The following is a 19,782-nucleotide window of genomic DNA, read 5'->3' on the forward strand; positions in this document are numbered from 1 at the left end:
ACATCTGGGAAGGAGAGACCCAAATTACACCACCTAGCACTTCAGTAACTGCCCAGTCTAGAGACAGATCTTTGAATAGACCTTTAGCCAGGGACATCATGCAGCGGGGATGTTGGCACAGTCCGGATATTACATTTACTGCAACTGGAGACATTCTGTCTAGGTAGAAGAATGCCTATTGCTTGCTCTTTCAGATGAACTTATATACAGCTGTTTCACAATACTCCCTCCCAAATTTACATAGTTTGCCATAATACACTTGTGAAAGCACTTTTCCAATTGATACAAATTATTCTGGAATATGGTAATAAATTGTGTAATACAAAACAGCTAAAGAAAAAGTCTCTTTGGATGAGAAGAAGGGACTTGGAATTTCACAGCTGAGTCAATGTGAATGGTAGGCATGCCAACTTGCACAGCCGGAATGAATGAAAGTTTCTCTTTTATCAATTTTTCTCTAGGATGGAAATTCTGTTCAAATAAGAGTCTAGTCTTCAGGCAGTAAGCCCCTAATCACTTCAACAGAGTGCACCAGACTTCTGCAGAGAAGGTATCAGAGGTACATACTAATGGAAGTCGCTATTCATTGTTGCACAATATGTCCCTCACTTGGTTTTGATCCTAGACATTTTCAGTCTGTGTGTAAGAAGGAAGCATGCCTAAAGTCTTTGAGGAAATTATTTTTCAGTCATTTGATGTTGCAGCCAGAGCTTTATATAAGCAATTCTTGTAGGCTTGGGGTCCAGCAGAATAAAATAAGAATCCCTACTGCTTCTTAAAGATGTGAAGACAAAAGAACATCATGTTAAGCCACAGATCTACCAAATTTCAAGTCAGATTTGGATATTCTAGTTTCATGTGAATACATTGGCCGAAACATTTGATAAGAATCAAAACTTAAAGTGACCTTACCACATTCAGGATGATGTGTTGACCAAATCCCATCAAGCTGACAGTAGGCAACACGGCTGCCTTTTAAGCTGTAACCTGCGTTGCACTTGAAGTAAACCTGGGCCCCGTATTTAAAGTCATCTCCTTCCACAATACCATGAGCAGGAGCACCTGGAGTCCTACACATCACCACTGACAGTTCAGATATTTCAAAAAAATCCACTTTATTACAAAAACAGGACTGTGTTAGGATGATTCTTTATTTAGAACATTGAAAAACCAATTAAAATGGGCACAGGAGTCAAAATTACAAGACAGGTATATGCTGATCTTTAGAAAGTTGTTTAGATGTCAGTTCTACACACACTTACATATACCCCACTTTTCAAAACATATCTAGATCCATTCGGTTCAATAGGATTACTCAGAAGTATTAAGTGATCATGTGCATAGATGTTTGTATCATTAGGGCTCACTTGCTCAAAATACTAGTACTTGAGGCACTTTCCATCTTAACAGGGGTTTTTAATGAACTACCGTGCTTGGTCAAGAAAAAATTTAGATCCTTAAAAGCCTTATATTGAAATTCTTTCAAATTCTTCTTTCAATCTTTATATAGTTTTTTCAGATAACCTCACTGAAATATTAAAGCATCATTATTTGTGTAGATCAACATTATCATAATGACATTAAGAAGGAACCTTCATATTTACCAAACTGTGATATTTACCCTTTCCACAGGGTTTGCTCTATTGGGAAAATACTTACAGACAATGGTCTATTTAATTACTGCAAATAGTAAATATTAGATTAAACATCATAAGGAAAGTTTCTCTGGAAGCATCAAACCAGGCATACTAAATCAGAACAAAGGTCCATCCAGCACAGAAACCTGTCTTCAACAGTGGTAAACAGTAGATTTGATGCAAGGAATATAAAACCAGAACAAGCATATAGAATACTTCCCTGGCATATTCTGGCAGCATTCAGCAATCTGGGGCTCAAGGACTAGATGAACTACAATGGTATTTTTGATATAACATAACTTGGTGATTTTTTTTTAACATTAATTCATCTAAGTATTTTCTAAACTCATCTACACACTTGATGTCCACAATATCCTGTGGCAATGAGTTCTACAGACTAAGTGTTGTGTGAAAAATATACTGCCTTCTTTAGTTTGGTTTTTAGCCTGCCATCTGATAATTTCATTTAATGCTCTACTTTCTCTGCTGTGAGAGACAGAGAATGTCCATGCCCTATTCACCTTCTGCAAGTCACCAATTTTCTGTATGTAGAAAATATATGGATGTATTTCTGTATATAGAAATTACAACAACGTGGGAAACACAGGCTTTCATCTCTCTGTGTGTCTTAGGCTTTGCCTGGCCATTTACTGTGGAAAACTGCATAGGAAAGGATACAGTGCAAGATTCCGATATGCCTATGAATCTTTTACCTATCTTCCACTGAAGACAGAAAGATGAATGCTGAAGAAATCATGCCTAATTTATGCTTTTAGAATTTGACTTTTTCTGTTTTGCCTTGTAGCTAGTTGCTTGCTAACTTACAGCCAAACTTTGATCTTTACACTTCCAGAAGAAAAGCTTTTCTAAAGCCTCAGCCCTGTAAATCCTTACACAGAAGACACATGAATGCATCTATTTATATGGATTGTGGACCATCCAATTATTCATATAAGGAAGAGATTCTTGAGTAACATCCCTAAAGCAACAGCATTTGCAAGAAAAAGGCTCCACAGAAATCCCCCTCATTTTACAGATTACTATAATCATCAAACAATGACTTGGCAGAATCATTTGTGCACTAATAAACCCATGTCTTTGAAAGAAAAACTGTCTAACATTTAAGCATTAGAGAAGGGCCTAGACTCACTGCTTCAAATCAAAACACATCCAGTTAGAGGAGCTCCACATTTCCTCTTGGCTGCAAGTGTTCTGCATCAGTGTCATCTTTAGTGAAAGAATAATGACAAAAATTCAACAAAATTTATTCCTAGCCCTTGACATTTCTCAAGTGAAATATAAGCATACATACATATACATGAATATATAGGTGCATATGTGTATACACAAGCACATACATAAATGAAAGGGAAATAATGGGAGCATAGATATTCTAGGTGTTTTAAATTTTCAGAACACTTGTCTTCCCAGTCATGATCTTTGTGTTCCCAGTCACTCCTTCCATACCTTTCTGTGAACAGCAATTAATTTCACAACATTTATATTTCTCTTTTTCAATGCAAAGTCACACTCAGCTTGTCAAATGAGAAAGGAAGATGATTAGAAACATCTGTGCACCACTCAGAGTTCTCCTTTTTATCAGGTTTTCTGTTTTGCTTGTGGTCCATTTTAGCTCTGCAGAATAAATGTTTTGGTGCTTTTGTGTTCTAGGTCCATCCTGGAAAAAATGTCACCAAGCTACACTTACTTTCTTTTCCACAAACTGTAAGTATTTGTTCTTGTTCTTGTTCTTGTTCAGTCTCCTAAGTGATTAAGATATTTAGTTTCTATTCCTTCTGATTTGCTCTGGTTGCCAGACTTTCTTTATATTCTCTGTGCCTGTGTGACCCAGCTGGAACAACTGTGGTTTTATTTATGATTGCAAATTCAGTGTCTCATGCACTAATTCATTTAGTACTTGAACTATGGCCTACAGTAGAGGATATGGAGGCAGAAGGTCATAAGATCTAATCATAGCTGTTAAACTGTGGCCATGGGTAAGTTGCTTCATCTGCTGTATCTAACAAATGAGAGCACCCCTTTCCTCCCAGGGATGTTATAAGCATTAGCTCATACCCATTTGTGTCACAGAGTCACCATGGGGTTTCTCTGATGCCAAAACAGCCAAGTTTTATTAATAGACGTGTCCCTTTTGTTACCTATGCCTTTATCTACTGGTTGTCTATTCTCTTGTAACACAGGATATTCACTCCTGGTCTGTCCTATTCTTTAAACTTTGCCACTAGAGGCACAGCCACTCATTTTGGTTTTTCTTTGGATCATTTTGTAAGTTCATTCTTTCTCTCTACAAATTAAATGTGGTTTTGAATCTTGAGATATTCCCTGCATGTCAGTACCACAGCTGAACTGTCTGGTTTCAGCTATATTATCTAGCCTGAAAGTCACATACAGTTACTCCAGTACCTGCCTCTACTGCTTAGGTTTGAGCTCTGTAGCTTTTTTTCCCCTCTTCAGTTTGACTTGCCTTTTATCCCTTTCACCTAATATGTTTCAGGCATCTCTTCTGCAACTTTTCCCTTTACTTGCAAATACTTCAGGCAATGGAGCTTTGAACAGTTATTGTGAAGGGAATCCTACCCCCTGTATGCTTCATCCAATTCTCTCTTATATTTTTGTGGATAGCTTCCCATCAAGAGTCTTAATTTGACTGGTTCTTACATCTTTCAGAATGTGCAGTATATTCCATTGAATTTTAGGACAGCCTCCTTTGTTTAAGATATTTTATTGAAGTTTTTCAACATTCTCTCCTGGTGTAAGACTATATCCAACTCTCCAAGGGACGTTTGTCAGAAGTCAAAAAGAAAGGAAAAGAACATTTTGTAAATGTCATTCGTACCTAGCTTTGCCCTCACCCTCTGGATACACACACTAGCCATAAAATCCAGTCACGTGAGCTGACCCAATTCTCTTCAGTTTCTAAGCTCTCTAAGATATTTGATATCTGCCATCTACTGAGTATTTCTGAATATCAGTCCTCCTTCTCTGCATGGTCCAGGTTTCACAGTCACGTGGGCTGGATCTCCCTCACAGCCCTCACCCACCCACAGCCATGCCCATCCTGCCTGATACCCACCCCCAGACATACCTGTGCCTGGTCTAGCCTGACCACTTACAGCAGAGATGGGGCTGTGAGCCATTTGGCCAGCACTTCCTTGGGCAGCAGCTGGTGGGCTAGCCAGTAGCACTCCATGGGCTTGAACCGTTCTTAGGCCACTAGTTAGACTGCACTGCTCCACACGAAATAAATGTGACTCTGGCTTCCTACGTTTAAGGTGTCTTAGACGTGTCATCTGTGCTGTGTTTGGCTATAGCATTACTTGTTCACAGTAAAATGAGAGAGGAAGGAGTAGGAAAATGTGTCTTTATAACCCATGGGACGACTGTTTTACTGACACAGCAGTCATTAAAGAACTGGTATTCATAGGTCTCACCCTACTTAAAGGCATTATCAGCATTTCCCTAGTGTTAGTGCAATGCCCTCTGAATAGCAGTCACCGCCTAGCTTTTCACAAGATTAATACCTTACGTTTTCTCTCAGTTCACTTAGCAAAGCAGACAGAGGAAGAAGCAAAAGACAAGGTAGAGAGCTTCAGACAGAATTATCTCTTAAAGGTACCATGAAGTCAGCAATACTCACTCCAAACTGTAAGGTTTGAGACAACCCTGCCGAAATGGAACTAAGAGTGTCAAGATTTCAGGTTGCAGTGCTCTCTCCACAAACAGAAGACCAAAGCCACCAGGAACTCAGAAAATTGAGTAGGTGGCTGCAAATTTCTACTATGAGGTGGTAATGGACAGCCAAATATGAAAGACATTCATTCAAGGTCTGCCCAAAAAAGTCTGAGCAACTCGGAGACTCCATGAGGGCCAGGCTGATCCCAGTCTCATGCCATGGTGTCATCACACCTACAAAGATTCTGGTGAATTTATATTTAGAATACAATATAAAAACTGAACATATTTCAGGGAAAGGTGAAACCAATGTTAGGGAGATGTAATCTTGAGAGTGACTAAGAGCTAAAATGACCACCCTGGTCATACAAAAGCTAAAAACTACAATAATCTAAAAGCTAAAACCAGAAAGGATACAGTAAAATATTTAAAGGAGGACAAAGAGATATATTCAGGCAAGATAAAATTAAGAAAAGGAGAACTGTTATTCAAGAAAACCTCTATAAAAGTCTTCTTGACAAATGTTTGAAAGGCGTAGTAGGATGAAAGTGGAAATGATATGAGTATCATCATTTGAAAATTGAAACTCCTGCTAAAAAAAAAAAACCTGGAACAGACTTTGGAGAGAACAGGACAGCACTAGCAATTATAAGCTGAGATATTTTTTTTGTTTTAATTTTTCCATATTTTGCTACGCAATGTTGTTCCTGGTAAGTCCCACAGTTAATCTATACAGGCATATAGGTAACCCTTGTCACTTTAGGGTCTAAGGCAAGTTTTGGCCTGATACAATTCTGTACAGTCCATAAGAGACTAAAGTAGGAAGGTATAAGACAAGGTGGCTACAGGCACCTCTGGCAGAAATGCTCAATTGTGATAGCCCAATTGTTACAGAGAGAATAAAAAACAGAGCTGTCTCAAGTGTCTATATTATAAACTCAGAGATTCTTGCCTCTTACTTTGGTATCTTGGAAAAAAGAAAACAGTATTTCTGTCCCATATGGAACATTAAAATGGCTCCACATTTCACATATGGAACATTAAAATGGCTCCACATTCCACATTCTGCAATCTGAGAAAAACTAGACTGGAGGAACAGTAAGTTCCTGAATTTTTAAGTAAAATGTTCCATTATTAATAATAACAGTGCAAATTCCTCTCCCTTTTAAATTATATGTAACAGACATTCCTCAGATCTGAATTATCTGTCACTTAGAAATAGTTTCCATGCTTATTTTATCACCAGTGACAAAAATTAGATCATCTCTCGAGCTAAACTTTTCTCTCTTCAATCTCCTTCAAATCCTGCCTGATGGAGTTATCATTTGCTTTTGTCCCAGGGTCCCTTCATTAAATGAACACCATTTTTTTCTGCTGCCTTCCTTTCACCCGTTTCCTCCTTAAATAATATATACCCCCTCACACAGATCATATATTATATCTAAATTCTGCATAACCTTTCAATAATATATTGCATGCCTGAAATAAATCTCATTTCTCATTGCTGGTACAAATAAAAGGTTTACATTTCCATTCTTGTCCCCCCTGAAATATTAGGTGCAACAGCTTTTAATTGTGTGGAGTTTTGTTCTTAATTTGCTTACAGGATTTTTTAATACTGCTACTGCTAAAGAAATTTATCTTGTTGCATAATCCCTAGTCAGAGTTTGGCTTTCAGGCTGACCCATGCTAATGTATATAGCACATTTTGACTATCTAGTAGTGGCTCTGGGGAACATTTTTCTATGTACTTGTAATACTGCTTTTGCATAAGTTGTGCTGGCATGCTCAGTGGAGGCTAAACACTTGCCTGCACTTGGTAACAAGTAGGGGAGTAGCGCAGCTTCTGCTGTTATGAATCCTAGCATATGTCTTCTGCAATGAAAAAGAGTGCCACGGACTTGCTTTGGGACCCCAGGTGCCACCATCCTTGCCAAACCAGCCTAATGACTGTCAGAGAAAGCCTGACAGTGACTGAAGAAATTTGAGTAACTATCCTCAGAAAGAGGACATTTCTTCAGGAGAAAGCCTAAATGACATTCTTTTCTCCAGTGAATGCTATCATGACCCAGCATGCCAAAGCAGCCTCCGAGCCAGAGAAACACTGCTCAGGGAACATCAGCATCAGGACTTTGGATCCTGAGCTTTGGGGTTTCCTGGCTTCATGGCAGTGGTTGGCAAGTGCTCCGGAGTCAGAGAATCTGGAAGACCCAGAAATCACAGCTCCAAGATGCTGTTGCTGGAGGGAGCAAAATATGCAGAGTATGTAGAAGTGACTTTTTTTCCCTCTCTGATTAAGAAATAATATTTTTTTAAAATTCCAGCAGAAAATATAAATTTCTTTGAAAGTTTACTGCTATGAAACCATTCTAACAGAAAACTGCCAGCCAGCTCTACCTGCATGCACTTCATGCAGCTCAATGGTATTTGCAATTGCTGCCTATGGCCAAGCCTGCTAAAGTCAATAGGGGTAAATCCCACCAGGTTTGACTTTTGGCCTGCAAGTTTCTGATTTGACCAAATTCTTTTTCTTGGTTTAACTTTTGTTTTGAGGGCAAGTCTGACTACATGACTACCTGAGTATCATTATATAACAGTTCTTAAAGCTTATAATCTTGGTATTTCAAAAGTTTTTATAAAATTAGTGTCTGTCTCAATTTTACTGCTGAGGAAGTTATAGCAAGGACATATCAAGTGATTTATCTGAAGGAAAACAGTGAGTGTGTGGCAGAGCTAGGAACACTCCTGTCATCTCCTGATATTCTTACTACGTTTACATTTAAACTGGCCTAGCTTTGTGCAGAAATCAGCATTAAATAATTATACCATTAGGAAATCCACACATTACTCTCAGCAGCAGTGTTTTGTACAAAGGTGATGGAGCCATGTGGGAGCACATAGTTCAGTGTGCCTGAACGAAAAGCACAGGAGTTAAGGAGGCAACCAGCCATTAAGAGCTTAGAAGTTGCTGCTGGGTATTGCAATGCCCTTTGCAAAGCCCCGTAAGTAAAGAGCTTTTCTGAATTCAGACTTACAGAATTTGTTGTCTTCACTCATAACAGAGCTTATTTCCTAATCTTGGCCCATGAGCTCTGTCAGTCCATGTAATCTCTGATACCATTTATTCCTACACTTATCCCTCCTCTCCACAGTATGTATCCACAAGGTGAGAAAGCCCCAGGATCTCACAGGCTTTGCAGAAAAGAACTGATGTGGAAGAGGACTCAGGTGGCTGTCCTGAGACATTGTCCCTCTGCAGCTTGGCATAGCAGACCAGAGACAGTTAATGCCTAACACATAAGCCCACAGAGACTGACTTTAGCCAAAAGCGTACAGGCATTGGCTGTCAAAATGTTTTTGTAATGGCTGTGTCCTCTAGGAGGGAATGAGGTGAGGGATTTCTGTAGGCTGTGGCTCAGAGTGCTCAGGAGAACTCCTTTTTTATTTCTTCTCATAAGCAGTGAGCAGGGCTTTCAAGCAAGCATATGAGTTTGGCAAAGGATTTGATGAAATAGCCCACCAGCATAGGGCTGCCATCCTGAGGTGGCGTGGCTCTGCACTCTCCTCTGTGCAGGGCTGCCAGACCTTTATGTATCACGTCACACACACTATGAGGCAGAAGCCCTGACTACCGACTTATGCTTTAGGAGTCCCAGCATTCTTGTCTGGCTCCTGTCTGCCTTCAAGATTCTCTGCATGATGGGCACATCATAAGTCTGCTGATAGCAATATTGAATGCATGAGGTCCTGCAGCACCTCATAGAGCAAGCTGTGTAAGTTGTGGCGGGAATGTCCTTTTCTCTGTGACATTACTGACACTGTCCCTGAGGCTGCAATAATTTCAGCACAGGCTCTGTTCCTACAAGGACCTCAAGTCACAGTGATGGTACTTACACTCAGGAAACATCCTGGCATCTTCTGATTCTGCTCTCAAGATCAACTCTCAGCTCAAGTTCTCCTGAATAAATGATAGAAAATACTCCGGGATGCACCATAAGGACATTAACTTTGCCACCACCTCTCTGAAATTCCCACCTCTCCTACGCTGGAGAGTGCTGCTGACTAGGAAGCCACATGCTGACAAGCAGCCCAGCTGTTCTCCTCCAGAACCTGGCAAGAGCTGGATGTGAATGAGAGCAGGAGAGGCTCGATTGCATTAGCTTTGCTATGTGATGATCATTCTTCCCCACAACAGGAACACACTGCTGGGAGCTGAACCACTTTGGAAGACAGGTGGTCTTGATCAGGACTCTCCAAAGGAAATGCTTTCCAGGGGTGGTGTGTGTTTACACAGGCCATGTCTGAGTGGACTCGTGATGTCTAGCACGCTTGCTTATCTTTTTTGTTGCCCCTCAGAACTTTTACTTTTTGGAGCTGGCAGGCTCTGCATTTTAGGTGAAAAAGGAGTGTGGTTGCAACTTTTATAACCAGAGATTAGAGGTAAGTGAACAAGAAAGCCAAGTGTGCTAAGGTTTGGATTGAAAATCATTTTTTTTTAAAGCAAGACTCTCAAAGCAGAGAACAAATATATGCAAACAATGCAGGAGATCCTGTACAGAAAAGGACGAGGAAACCACTGTGATAAAAAGGTGTTCACAGTGATGGCAGTGTTTTCTGGAATAAGGAGACTCTTGGACCTCAAAGAACAAGGATGCTCTGAACAGCTACAGCCACACACCCAAGCAGCACTGCTCTGCTTGGTCATGCCTGTCACCACAGACTCAGCAACGAGTGGGTGAGGCTTTAGGCAGGGGTGTCAGAGATACCTCCAATCTCTATCACAGGCACTTTAGCCGGCAAGGCTAAGATACTAATAGCCAGCTCCACAAAGGTGCCCATGTCATGGTGATTTCAGTAGCTAAAAGAGCAAACAGGTGCCTAAATGTCACTTAGGAACTGGCCTTTAGTATCAAATACAAGTCCTGGAGGAGTAACAAGGATTATTCCACAAAAGCGCCCCCCTGCATTGCAGTAGCTTTCCATTCAGATCGCCAGCAGAGAAGGATTTTGGATAAACTATCTCTGCCCTCACTCACTTTTGTTTCAAAAGAGAGTAAACTCCCCACCCTCCTTCATGCCTCTCCACATTCTCTCAGCTCCATGCCCAATTCCAGCCACAGCTCATGCAGAAATGTTGGGAGAGACAATTCTCCACAAAGATTTTTGGCCTTAATTTATCCCTGATGAAAGAGTCCTGGAAGTTCAAATCTCCTCTCATTGTTGCATTTTGCCAGTCCTCACATTAATTCTGGAAATGTCAAAGGAAATCATAACAAGAGCAGCTGATCCAACCCTAAGTACCAGCAATAGTAGATTTTCAGTTCTGCTCTCTGGGCCTTTTCACTTTTGCAGTGGTTCCACCAGCTAGGAATAATTACACAAAACTATGACGTAATCTCTACTGAAATACAAATCTTTTCATTCCCTTCCAGCCAATTGGAACTCACCCCTGATGTTTTCCAGCTCCCTGCTTCTGTGAATGAGACCGTATCCATGTGAAAATATGTTTGGATCACCCACTGTGATTTATTCATCCGGAGGCAATTTGGAGGTTGTTGCTTACAATTAGCCACTTGATCTTTATCAGCATTGTTCTTAGCCCTTAGAAAGCTGTGTCTCTGGATACAATCTTTCCGGTACTTGGATGGCCTATTTAATTATACAACTGGACCTGTTTGTGCATGGGATACTGGAGTGAGTGAAATCCTAACGATCCTCAACATTCACTTTCTCAATCAGTAGCAAGAACTAATATTTAGAATGAGTTCCCCAGTGTGTCGCTTGGAAAACATCACAATACCACACTACAGAGGAAAGTGCTATGTGCTCAGGGGAAAGATTGTAGGGCAACAGAGAAGCTGATATGCTCATTATTTTACCAAATTACAAATGAGAGTAAACCATCTTGAGGTGTTTCATTATGGAGATGTCAGCTTTCCAGCTAAACATGGACAAGCCCAGGCAACGCTGGATGAGAAAGACACTCTAAAGAAATGCATATTGCTTTGAAACAGTGTTTGTGAATGTACATTAACTGCAACAGGAAAACGCCATTTAATGATATAGATTCACCCTAGCATAGCTGACAGAATAGTTTATTCAGTCTTTTGCAGGGATCTGAGCTGGATTTCAGACATTGGCTCCTGTTACATTCCTGTTACATTCAGGCATTGCCTGTTTAAGAAAAAGAGATGGAAATTACCAAGCATTGAGATGAGAGTGTAGGGAATAAGAAAATGAAGGGAATTAAAAAGCAAGTACTAAGGAAGTAGCAGGGTGATTTGGTTGGCTGTGAAATGCAGTTCCTGAGCTCTTGAAGAAAACTAAGAGGAGTATGGGAGCCATAAGAAAGAGCAAGTGGGATACTGCCTGGTTGTTTGTGTCATAATTCCTACCGCTTGGGACCATTCTGCTTTGGTAGTGATCTGTATCAGCTGCAAACAGCATGCAAGACAGTGAAATCATGCCCATGAGTGCAACAAAGGGAAGTGTGTAAGGTAGTTGCCTCAGAGATGTTTGAGTGTAAAATACTCATGGAGGAACAAAGCCTTTGAGTGAACTTGGGGGGGGGGGGGGGGGGAAGGGGGAGGGGAGAATTGTCATCATGCTAGTTATCCCAGAAAACTTTCAAAGTAGTTTTAAGGTTACCCCAAAGTGCTGCAAGAACATGCAGTCTGTATGCTTGCACCCTAGAAGCTACGAACGATCAGTAGCCTTCAGAGAGGAAAAGGAGTGGTTAGAGGCAGAGACCTCAAATCTATAATCTCCTCTCTCATTTCTTCTAGTTCCAAAGAAACCAAAAGATACATCTTCTCCCCCTCAGCTAGGAGGCAGAAAACATCTCTATCAGCAACTTATAACTGTATATCTGTGCCCTTTGCAAAAGGTGGGGGTAAGCCTAAAGTGTGCCAGAGATACAGACTGTTTTTTTGCCCTGCACACAGTTATTCTGTGCTGAAGAGCTGATTTATGCCATACATTAGAGCACACTTGTCTGGAAGACTTAGTCTCCTAAGCGGCCTGTATCAGGAATAGTGTGGTGAGCAGGACTAGGGAAGTGATCGTCCACCTGCACTCAGTACAGTTAAGGCCCCAACTTGAGTACTGTATTCAGTTTTGGGTCCCTCACTACAAGAAAGACATTGAGGTGCTGGAGCGTGTCCAGAGAAGGGCAACGAAGCTGGTGAGGGGTCTGGAGAACACGTCTTATGAGGGGCGGGTGAGGGAACTGGTGTTGTTTAGTCTGGAGAAAAGGAGGCTCAGAGGAGACCTTATCGCTCTCTACAACTACCTGAAAGGAGGTTGTAGCGAGGTGGGGGTCAACCTCTTCTCACTAGTAACAAGTGATAAGACAAGAGGAAATGGCCTCAAGTTATGCCAAGATAGGTTTAGGACGGATATTAGGAAAAAGTTCTTAACAGAAAGGATTGTTAAGCATTGGAACTGCCCAGGGAAGTGGTGGAGCTGCCCAGGGAAGTGGTGGAGTCACCATCCCTGGAGGTATTTAAAAGACGGGTAGATGTGGTACTTAGGGACATGGTTTAGTGGTGGACTTTGCAGTATTAGTTTGATGGTTGGACTTGATAATCTTAAAGGTCCCTTCCTTGCTGAGAGAGCTGGCAGATGTTATTGCTAGACCACTCTCCATCGTCTTTGAAGGGTCATGGAGAACAGGAGAGGTGCCTGAGGACTGGAGGAAGGCTGACATCACTCCGATCTTCAAAAAAGGCAAGAAGGAGGACTCAGGGAACTACAGACCGGTTAGTCTCACCTCTGTCCCTGGGAAGGTAATGGAGCGACTCATTCTGGATGTCATCTCCAAACACATTGAGGAACAGGAAGTTATTGGAAGTGGTCAACATGGATTTACCCTTGGTAAATCGTGCTTGACCAATCTGATAGCTTTCTATGATGTTATAACAGGCTGGCTGGATGAGGGGAGAGTCATAGATGGCATCTACCTTGACTTTAGCAAGGCTTTTGACACTGTCTCCCATAACATCCTCATCAGGAAGCTGAGGAAGTATGGGCTAGATGAGGTGACAGTGAGGTGGATTGAGAGTTGGCTGCGGGACAGAACTCAGAGGGTTGTGATCAGCAGCACAGAGTCTAGTTGGAGGCCTGTAACCACTGGTGTCCCCCAGGAGTCAATACTTGGTCCAATTTAGTTTAATATATTCATTAATGACCTGGATGCGGGGACAGAGTGTATTCTCAGCAACTTCGCTGATGATACCAAACTGGGTGGGGTGGCTGACACCCCAGAGGGCCATGATACCATCCAGCGTGACCTGGACAGGCTGGAGAGCTGGGCAGAGAAGAACCTAATGAGGTTCAACAAAAGCAAGTGCAAGGTCCTGCACCTGGGGAGCAAGAATGCTAGGCACCAGTATAGGTTAGGGGCGGACCTGCTCGGAAGTAGCTCGGAGGAGAAGGATCTGGGGGTCCTAGTAGACAGTAAATTATCCATGGCCCAGCAATGTGCCCTTGTTGCCAAAAAGGCCAATGGAATCCTGGGCTGCATAGGTAAGAGTGTGGCCAGTAGGTCGAGGGAGGTCATTCTCCCCCTCTACTCTGCACTGGTGAGGCCACAACTGGAATACTGTGTCCAGTTTTGGGCTCCCCAGTTCAAGAGGGACAGGGAACTGCTGGAGCGAGTCCAGCAAAGGGCAACTAAGATGATTAAGGGCTTGGAGCATCTCCCTTATGAGGAAAGGCTGAGAGAGCTGGGACTCTTTAGCCTGGAGAAGAGAAGGCTGAGGGGAGACCTTATTATGGCATACAAGTATCTAAAGGATGGGTTGAAGGAGGATGGAGCCAGGCTCTTTTCAGTGGTTCCCAGTAACAGGACGAGGGGTAATGGGCACAAGTTAGAACACAGGAAGTTCCGTTCAAATACACGGAAAAACTTCTTTACGGTGAGGGTGACAGAGCACTGGCACAGGCTGCCCAGGGAGGTTGTGGAGTGCCCTTCTCTGGAGATTTTCAAGACCCGCCTGGATGCAGTCCTGAGTAATGTGCTCTAGGCAATCCTGCTTTAGCAGGGGAGTTGGACTAGATGATCTCTAGAGGTCCCTTCCAACTCTGAAAACTCCGTGATTCCGTGATTCGAACCTAGACAATTCTATGATTCAGTGATGAAATGACAGGGAAAAGTATCTTTGTCCCATTCAGTGTGGCAAGAATACCTAGAATGTAGCTTGGTCCAACCTGTCCTCCTGCAACACTGATTCATTCTTCCACCAGGGAGAATTCTGCAGATGGTTTTATCTCTAAGGCATGTTAGCAGACTGAGACAAGTGGAGATTCCCTATGAATCCATTTAATGTGGTTCAGAAATACAACTCTTTTCCTGTGGCAGGCCTACCTTTGAATGGATTATGTTAACAAAGAGACAATTTCTGATTTATGTAGATGATAGCAATGCCTGGGTCTGTGGTCTAAGCAGGATACTATGTTTTTTACCAGACATGTTTCACTTTCTGAAAAACTAGAAAGATGGCTAGTTAGTACACACTGAGAAAATAACAAAGGGACAAGAGGAGTTGTGGTGTCTCTTTCAGTCTTGCTGTCAGCTACACTTACTCACTGGAGTTTCAAAACACTATAAAAATATTATGACATCAAACACAGCAGTGTTTGATGATATAAGCAACTTCCTCCCAGAAATTATATGATTTGCCAATCCAACAGTAATATTGACAGAGCTGAAGGAAAGAGCAGTCCTATGGACCAGTTTTCTGCAGGCTGATTTGCTATCAGCAGTTGTTTAGTCATTGCTTCAGATGTTTGTAGCAATTTCCATCCTCAGCCATCAAGCTCGTTTTTCTCTTAGGTGTTTCTGTCCTCCTATGGGGTACCTTGGCTGTTCATGTAACAGGAGCCAAACAGCTTATGTTTATCATTCAGTGAATTAAGACAACCCCAAATTGATGTTAGGTTACCTTAAAGCACCAGACATAATATTTGGTGGTTTGACAGTTGCTGTGTGAACAGTTCCAGCATCCTTCTAATCAAGGTAGAAACCTCCAGGAAGTACACTGAAGTGAAAACTGGGAGCAGAAATCTCTACCTCCATCTTAAGCCAAGCCCTTCAAATTCATGCACTAAGCATTTAACAATACAGATCTTGCCTCATAAACACACAGTTCTCCTGGAAAGGAGTATACTGTGGGGCAGTATGGGGCAGCAAGGATAACATTCTAGCAAACGTCTAGCCAGCATCACAATGTTCTGATCAGCTCAGGAGACCAAAAGAGGGCATTATCCCACCAGAACTGAACTCTGAAGGTGACTTATTTAAAACCTCTCTGAGGACTGCAGTACTGTTATCTTACCTGGCTTTGCAGAGACATGTGGGTCAATGAAGTTTCCTGTATGACCATGTCTTCACTGCAGGATTATCTCACCCTGTCTGAACTAACTGTCCTTCTGAACAGTCTTGCCCATAATGAGCAGTTTAACCAAGTAATAGTGCTCAAGGCACAAGCAGCAATACTACATTGCCTCTCAGAGGGAGTCCCAGGAAGGTTCTGGAGAACAAGCCACCTCTGAGAGCAGCCTGCCTGTGTTCACACTACAGGGTTGCTGTATGACAGGCTAAAGGGTGGTGCTGGTTTAAGCTTTAGCTTGTAACCCCTAATGGGACGGCAAAACCTGAGAACTGCCACATTCAAGTTAAAGGTTTTGCTGGTGTGTGGGTCTCAAGGCAGGTGAACCCTTGGATTGTGATAGTGAAAAAAGGCCACTAGCCTTTACTCCTTAGCAGCTCCAGGTATATATGTGCTTTGGCAGCAGCAGGAGTTGGGTTCTTATTTCCCACTCTATACATGCAAGCATATAGGGAGGACAGTAGAAATGTGATGGAGAAAGAATGGCATTAATCTCATCTCTTTGACATAGACACCAAAAAAGCCACCTTGACAGAAGTGGGGAAGAATTCTGTCCCTTTAAAAAAGCTGTAATAAGCTATTTTCCACTGGAAAAAATAAGCAAAACCCAATAACCAACCAAAAGAACCAATGGCAGGGCTAGGAGTAGGGAAATTAAGAGTCCTATTTCTTTTTGGAACGTTTTCCCTAACTGGAATAGGACCGATTTCCAGGCCAGAGTGGCAAGTAAGGGCTCAGGGACATTTGGTTATACCTGAAGTTCTCCACTGTAACCATGCAGCGTAGACATGGTCTAACACATGTGGGCTGCAAATGGTAAAATATATATCAGTAATTACAGACAGTGATTATGGCACTCCTTGAAACCTATTACTGAGAGTTTTTCTGACACAATTTTAAAATTTCCAAGCGCTCCCTTAGAAGACTCTGCATTACATTCTGTGTTTAGGTAAGAAAACTAGGTTTATTGTCCAGAACCTTTCCCCAGTGCCTCATTCTAGACTCTCCTGGGATTAAAACTCTGTCTAGCCTATGACAAGCCCTGACAGTTGGGCTCATTTCTCCCATAGCAGAACAAGGCAGGGGATGGGGGAGTGTTCGTGCTTTCTCCCTATCTTAAATATCAGTAAGTCTGTGAGTGCACCTCTAAAAACCAGCCCAAGTCACAGTTGTATGGGGCCAAAAAGGATGGAACGGGATTATATCAGCAGTGGGGAAGGGCCTGAAAGCTATATTCAGAGGCCTATTGGAACACAGTAACATCAAAGCAACATCAAGGGCTACAGCAAGGAGTTAGTTTATACAGTTTAGTCAGTTGGATTAGACCCTTCATTAGGATGCCAAACAAACCTCTTCTTCTTGGCAGACAGGAGCCAGAAACACAATAAAAATGGAAATCAAATCTAAGCCCTGAATTCCCTATTCAGCACAAGTTCCTTTTATTTGTATAGGAACTCTAGTTTGCCTGGCTTTGCTTGAAATAAAGGTAACAGGAAATTTCAGGGCAGGATGAGGTCAAGGTCTCATGCTTTGGGGCCAGCAAGCCCTGGGAGGACTCTTAAGTCAGAACACCGCGTCCTAGGAGGAGGACAAGCAGAGGGGGAGAGCATCTGCCATGTGGTACCAACAGTACCATCTCCCTTCAGCTGCATCTCCAGCAGGCAAACTCATCATTGAGACTTTGGAAAAGACCTTTCTTAGTTTGAGAAGAACAGGTAGTTGTCATGCTGTAAAGAGTCATTTACAGTCTGATACCTGAGTGGATGCTTTTTAGTGTGCAGAGCACGAGGATAGGACCACTAGTTAGCTTGTTACTTTTCCCTAATGTGCATCTTTTGAGGAAGTTGCTGCTGTGTTTCACGGTATTGCAGGCTAAGAGAACAAGATGATCTGGTTTGGGTTTGTTTTTGTTTTTAATGCCTCTGATTGCAGGATTATTTGCATTAAAATGCACAGAAGTGAGACAGAAAAGGATAAGTTTGACCTTAATCATGTCAGCATGGCTAAGGGGACACTGGCATGGATATGCAGGTATACTGCAAATTAAGTTTAAGATCAGAAAGAAGACCAAGTATTTAAAATAGGGATTAGTTTTCTCTACTTACTGTATCATCATAACAAAGCATGCTTATGTGTAAGAAGGTATTTGTTGCTGGTCTCTAGGACTTGTCTTTATTGTGTTTTAGGGCAGATGAAAGATTAAAAGATCTCACTATCAGTTAGCATTTGCTTTACAATTTCATACAGATTTAAAAAAAACAAACAAACAAAAAAACAGTCTCTGGGGTAAAATCAGATATATTTAGATAAAATATTTCTTGTCCTGAAACAGGACTGACTGAAATATTAATAGCTGTTAGAAAGATACATGCCTGCATGTTGCTTCATGCTGTTGAAGCCTTTAAATCAATATATTAGCACCTCAAATTGTAAACAAAATGACAATTTCCTGGCTGCCACAGTAGAAGAGAAAAGAGACTGCTAGTTACAAGCAACCTGGGCCTTCAATTATTTTATTAATATTGTAAATTGTAACTGACAGAGCAATTAGGGTGGAATATTACCCCAGGAAAGCAGCTTTACCAATGTTGATCATCCTGTTAAATAGATAGAATTTAGTTTAACAGAGGAAAAAATAGGTTCCTTGTGGTTTATCTCATTAAGGTGATTTCCATAATTCCAATAGTGATTCGCACATCTTTAAAACTAAACTTGGTAACAGACAAAAAGACACAGATGCATTGGGATGGTGAGGGACCTAGAAGACTTCTGATTCTGAATTCCATGCTGAATTTGTTTAATTTGCCCTTAATTTATTCCTCAATGAGATAATCCCACAGTTTCTCTTCCTCTGAAGTATGTCCCTTGGATTTCTTTAAAACCCTCATATCTGTCTGGGTACCTTCTGTTGCACCACCTCAAATTTTCTACATGCATTTAACATTAAGGGGCTCTAATTTTCTTCTCTTTTACACTGATTTTTCATCAACATAAATCCATTGGTTTTAATGGGGTTACACCTGACTTGCTCCAAGAAAACCAGACTGAAAGAATCAGCCTCATAGTATCCAAATAGTTTCCTCATATTCAATATTCCAAAAGTGACCATTTTATTATTATTATTATTTTATTATTTATATATATATTATATATTGTATATATATTATTATTATATATAATTATATATTATTATTTTATTATTATTTAGTTTTCTGCAGAAATAAATTTATTTCCCTTGGCTCCACCACACAAGACAGCACTGTTGCTGCAGGACCAAGCAGACAAAAAGATTCTGAGATGACATGATCTCCCTTTAACATTTAAACTGCAATGTTGTTCAGGAAACTACATGACTAATTTTCAAAGAATTACAGCCACAGATATTTTTTCCAGTTCTTCCTTTTCTATTAAAAAACAAATAAAACTTTAATTTTCTGCCTTTTTCCCCCCATCTACTGGAAAATACTGAAGATACGTTTTGGCAAAACTGAAGGAAATATCTTAAAAAAAACTTCTTTGAAGCCAGAGAGAACAGAGATTTGCTATGCTATTTTCCACTGTGAGGTTTGCTATTCACATACAAGAAAAAAAAAGTCAACTTTTATCTATGTTATGGAATGCAGCAGTATAGGTGCTGGAAAAAACATTTCTTAGCATAAGCAAAAGGCAAGCATACAGCCACAAACATCATAAAGTAACAGTATTTTATCCACCTAAACTGTTCTTTCACAAATCAAGCTACAGGATTCCTGTGAAGTTTATAATCTTACCATATGTATTTTAAGCATCTCCCCCTTTTATTATGTTACTACCTATACCCTTCATTGCTTACAATAAGACAAAAGTCTCATCCTATTATTTTTCGACTACCTCCTCTGTTGTTTGCTCTGTGCGTTGCATGGGTGAAGTTTCTACACTGGAATTACAAAAGAAAAGTAGTAAAAGAATGTGAGCCTAATTTCTTGCCTTGACTGTAGTGTAGAGCCTGCCAAAACTACGGTTGAGGTTTGCTGGAAATCCAATTAATTTGAAATTTAGGTTGGTTCTGAACCAGAGAGGAA

At 41.2% G+C, this 19,782-nt stretch overlaps 1 protein-coding gene across 2 annotated transcripts in view; it reads right to left on the reverse strand.

Moving 5' to 3' along the window:
- Positions 1-19,782, reverse strand: part of PAMR1 (peptidase domain containing associated with muscle regeneration 1) — a gene marked incomplete at its 3' end in the record, with an annotated part of 50,491 nt that overhangs the window by 9,702 nt on the left and 21,007 nt on the right. Inside the window, exon 6 of one of the 2 annotated variants that reach the window (XM_082484968.1) lies at positions 913-1,083. In XM_082484968.1, the coding sequence (XP_082341094.1) occupies positions 913-1,083 (171 nt within the window). Of the gene's footprint in view, positions 1-912; positions 1,114-19,782 lie in introns of both variants that reach the window. The other variant, XM_082484967.1, reaches the window with a different exon arrangement.

Source organism: Vanellus vanellus (genome assembly GCF_965231255.1).
Source record: "Vanellus vanellus genome assembly, chromosome: 6".
Lineage (NCBI taxonomy): Eukaryota > Metazoa > Chordata > Aves > Charadriiformes > Charadriidae > Vanellus > Vanellus vanellus.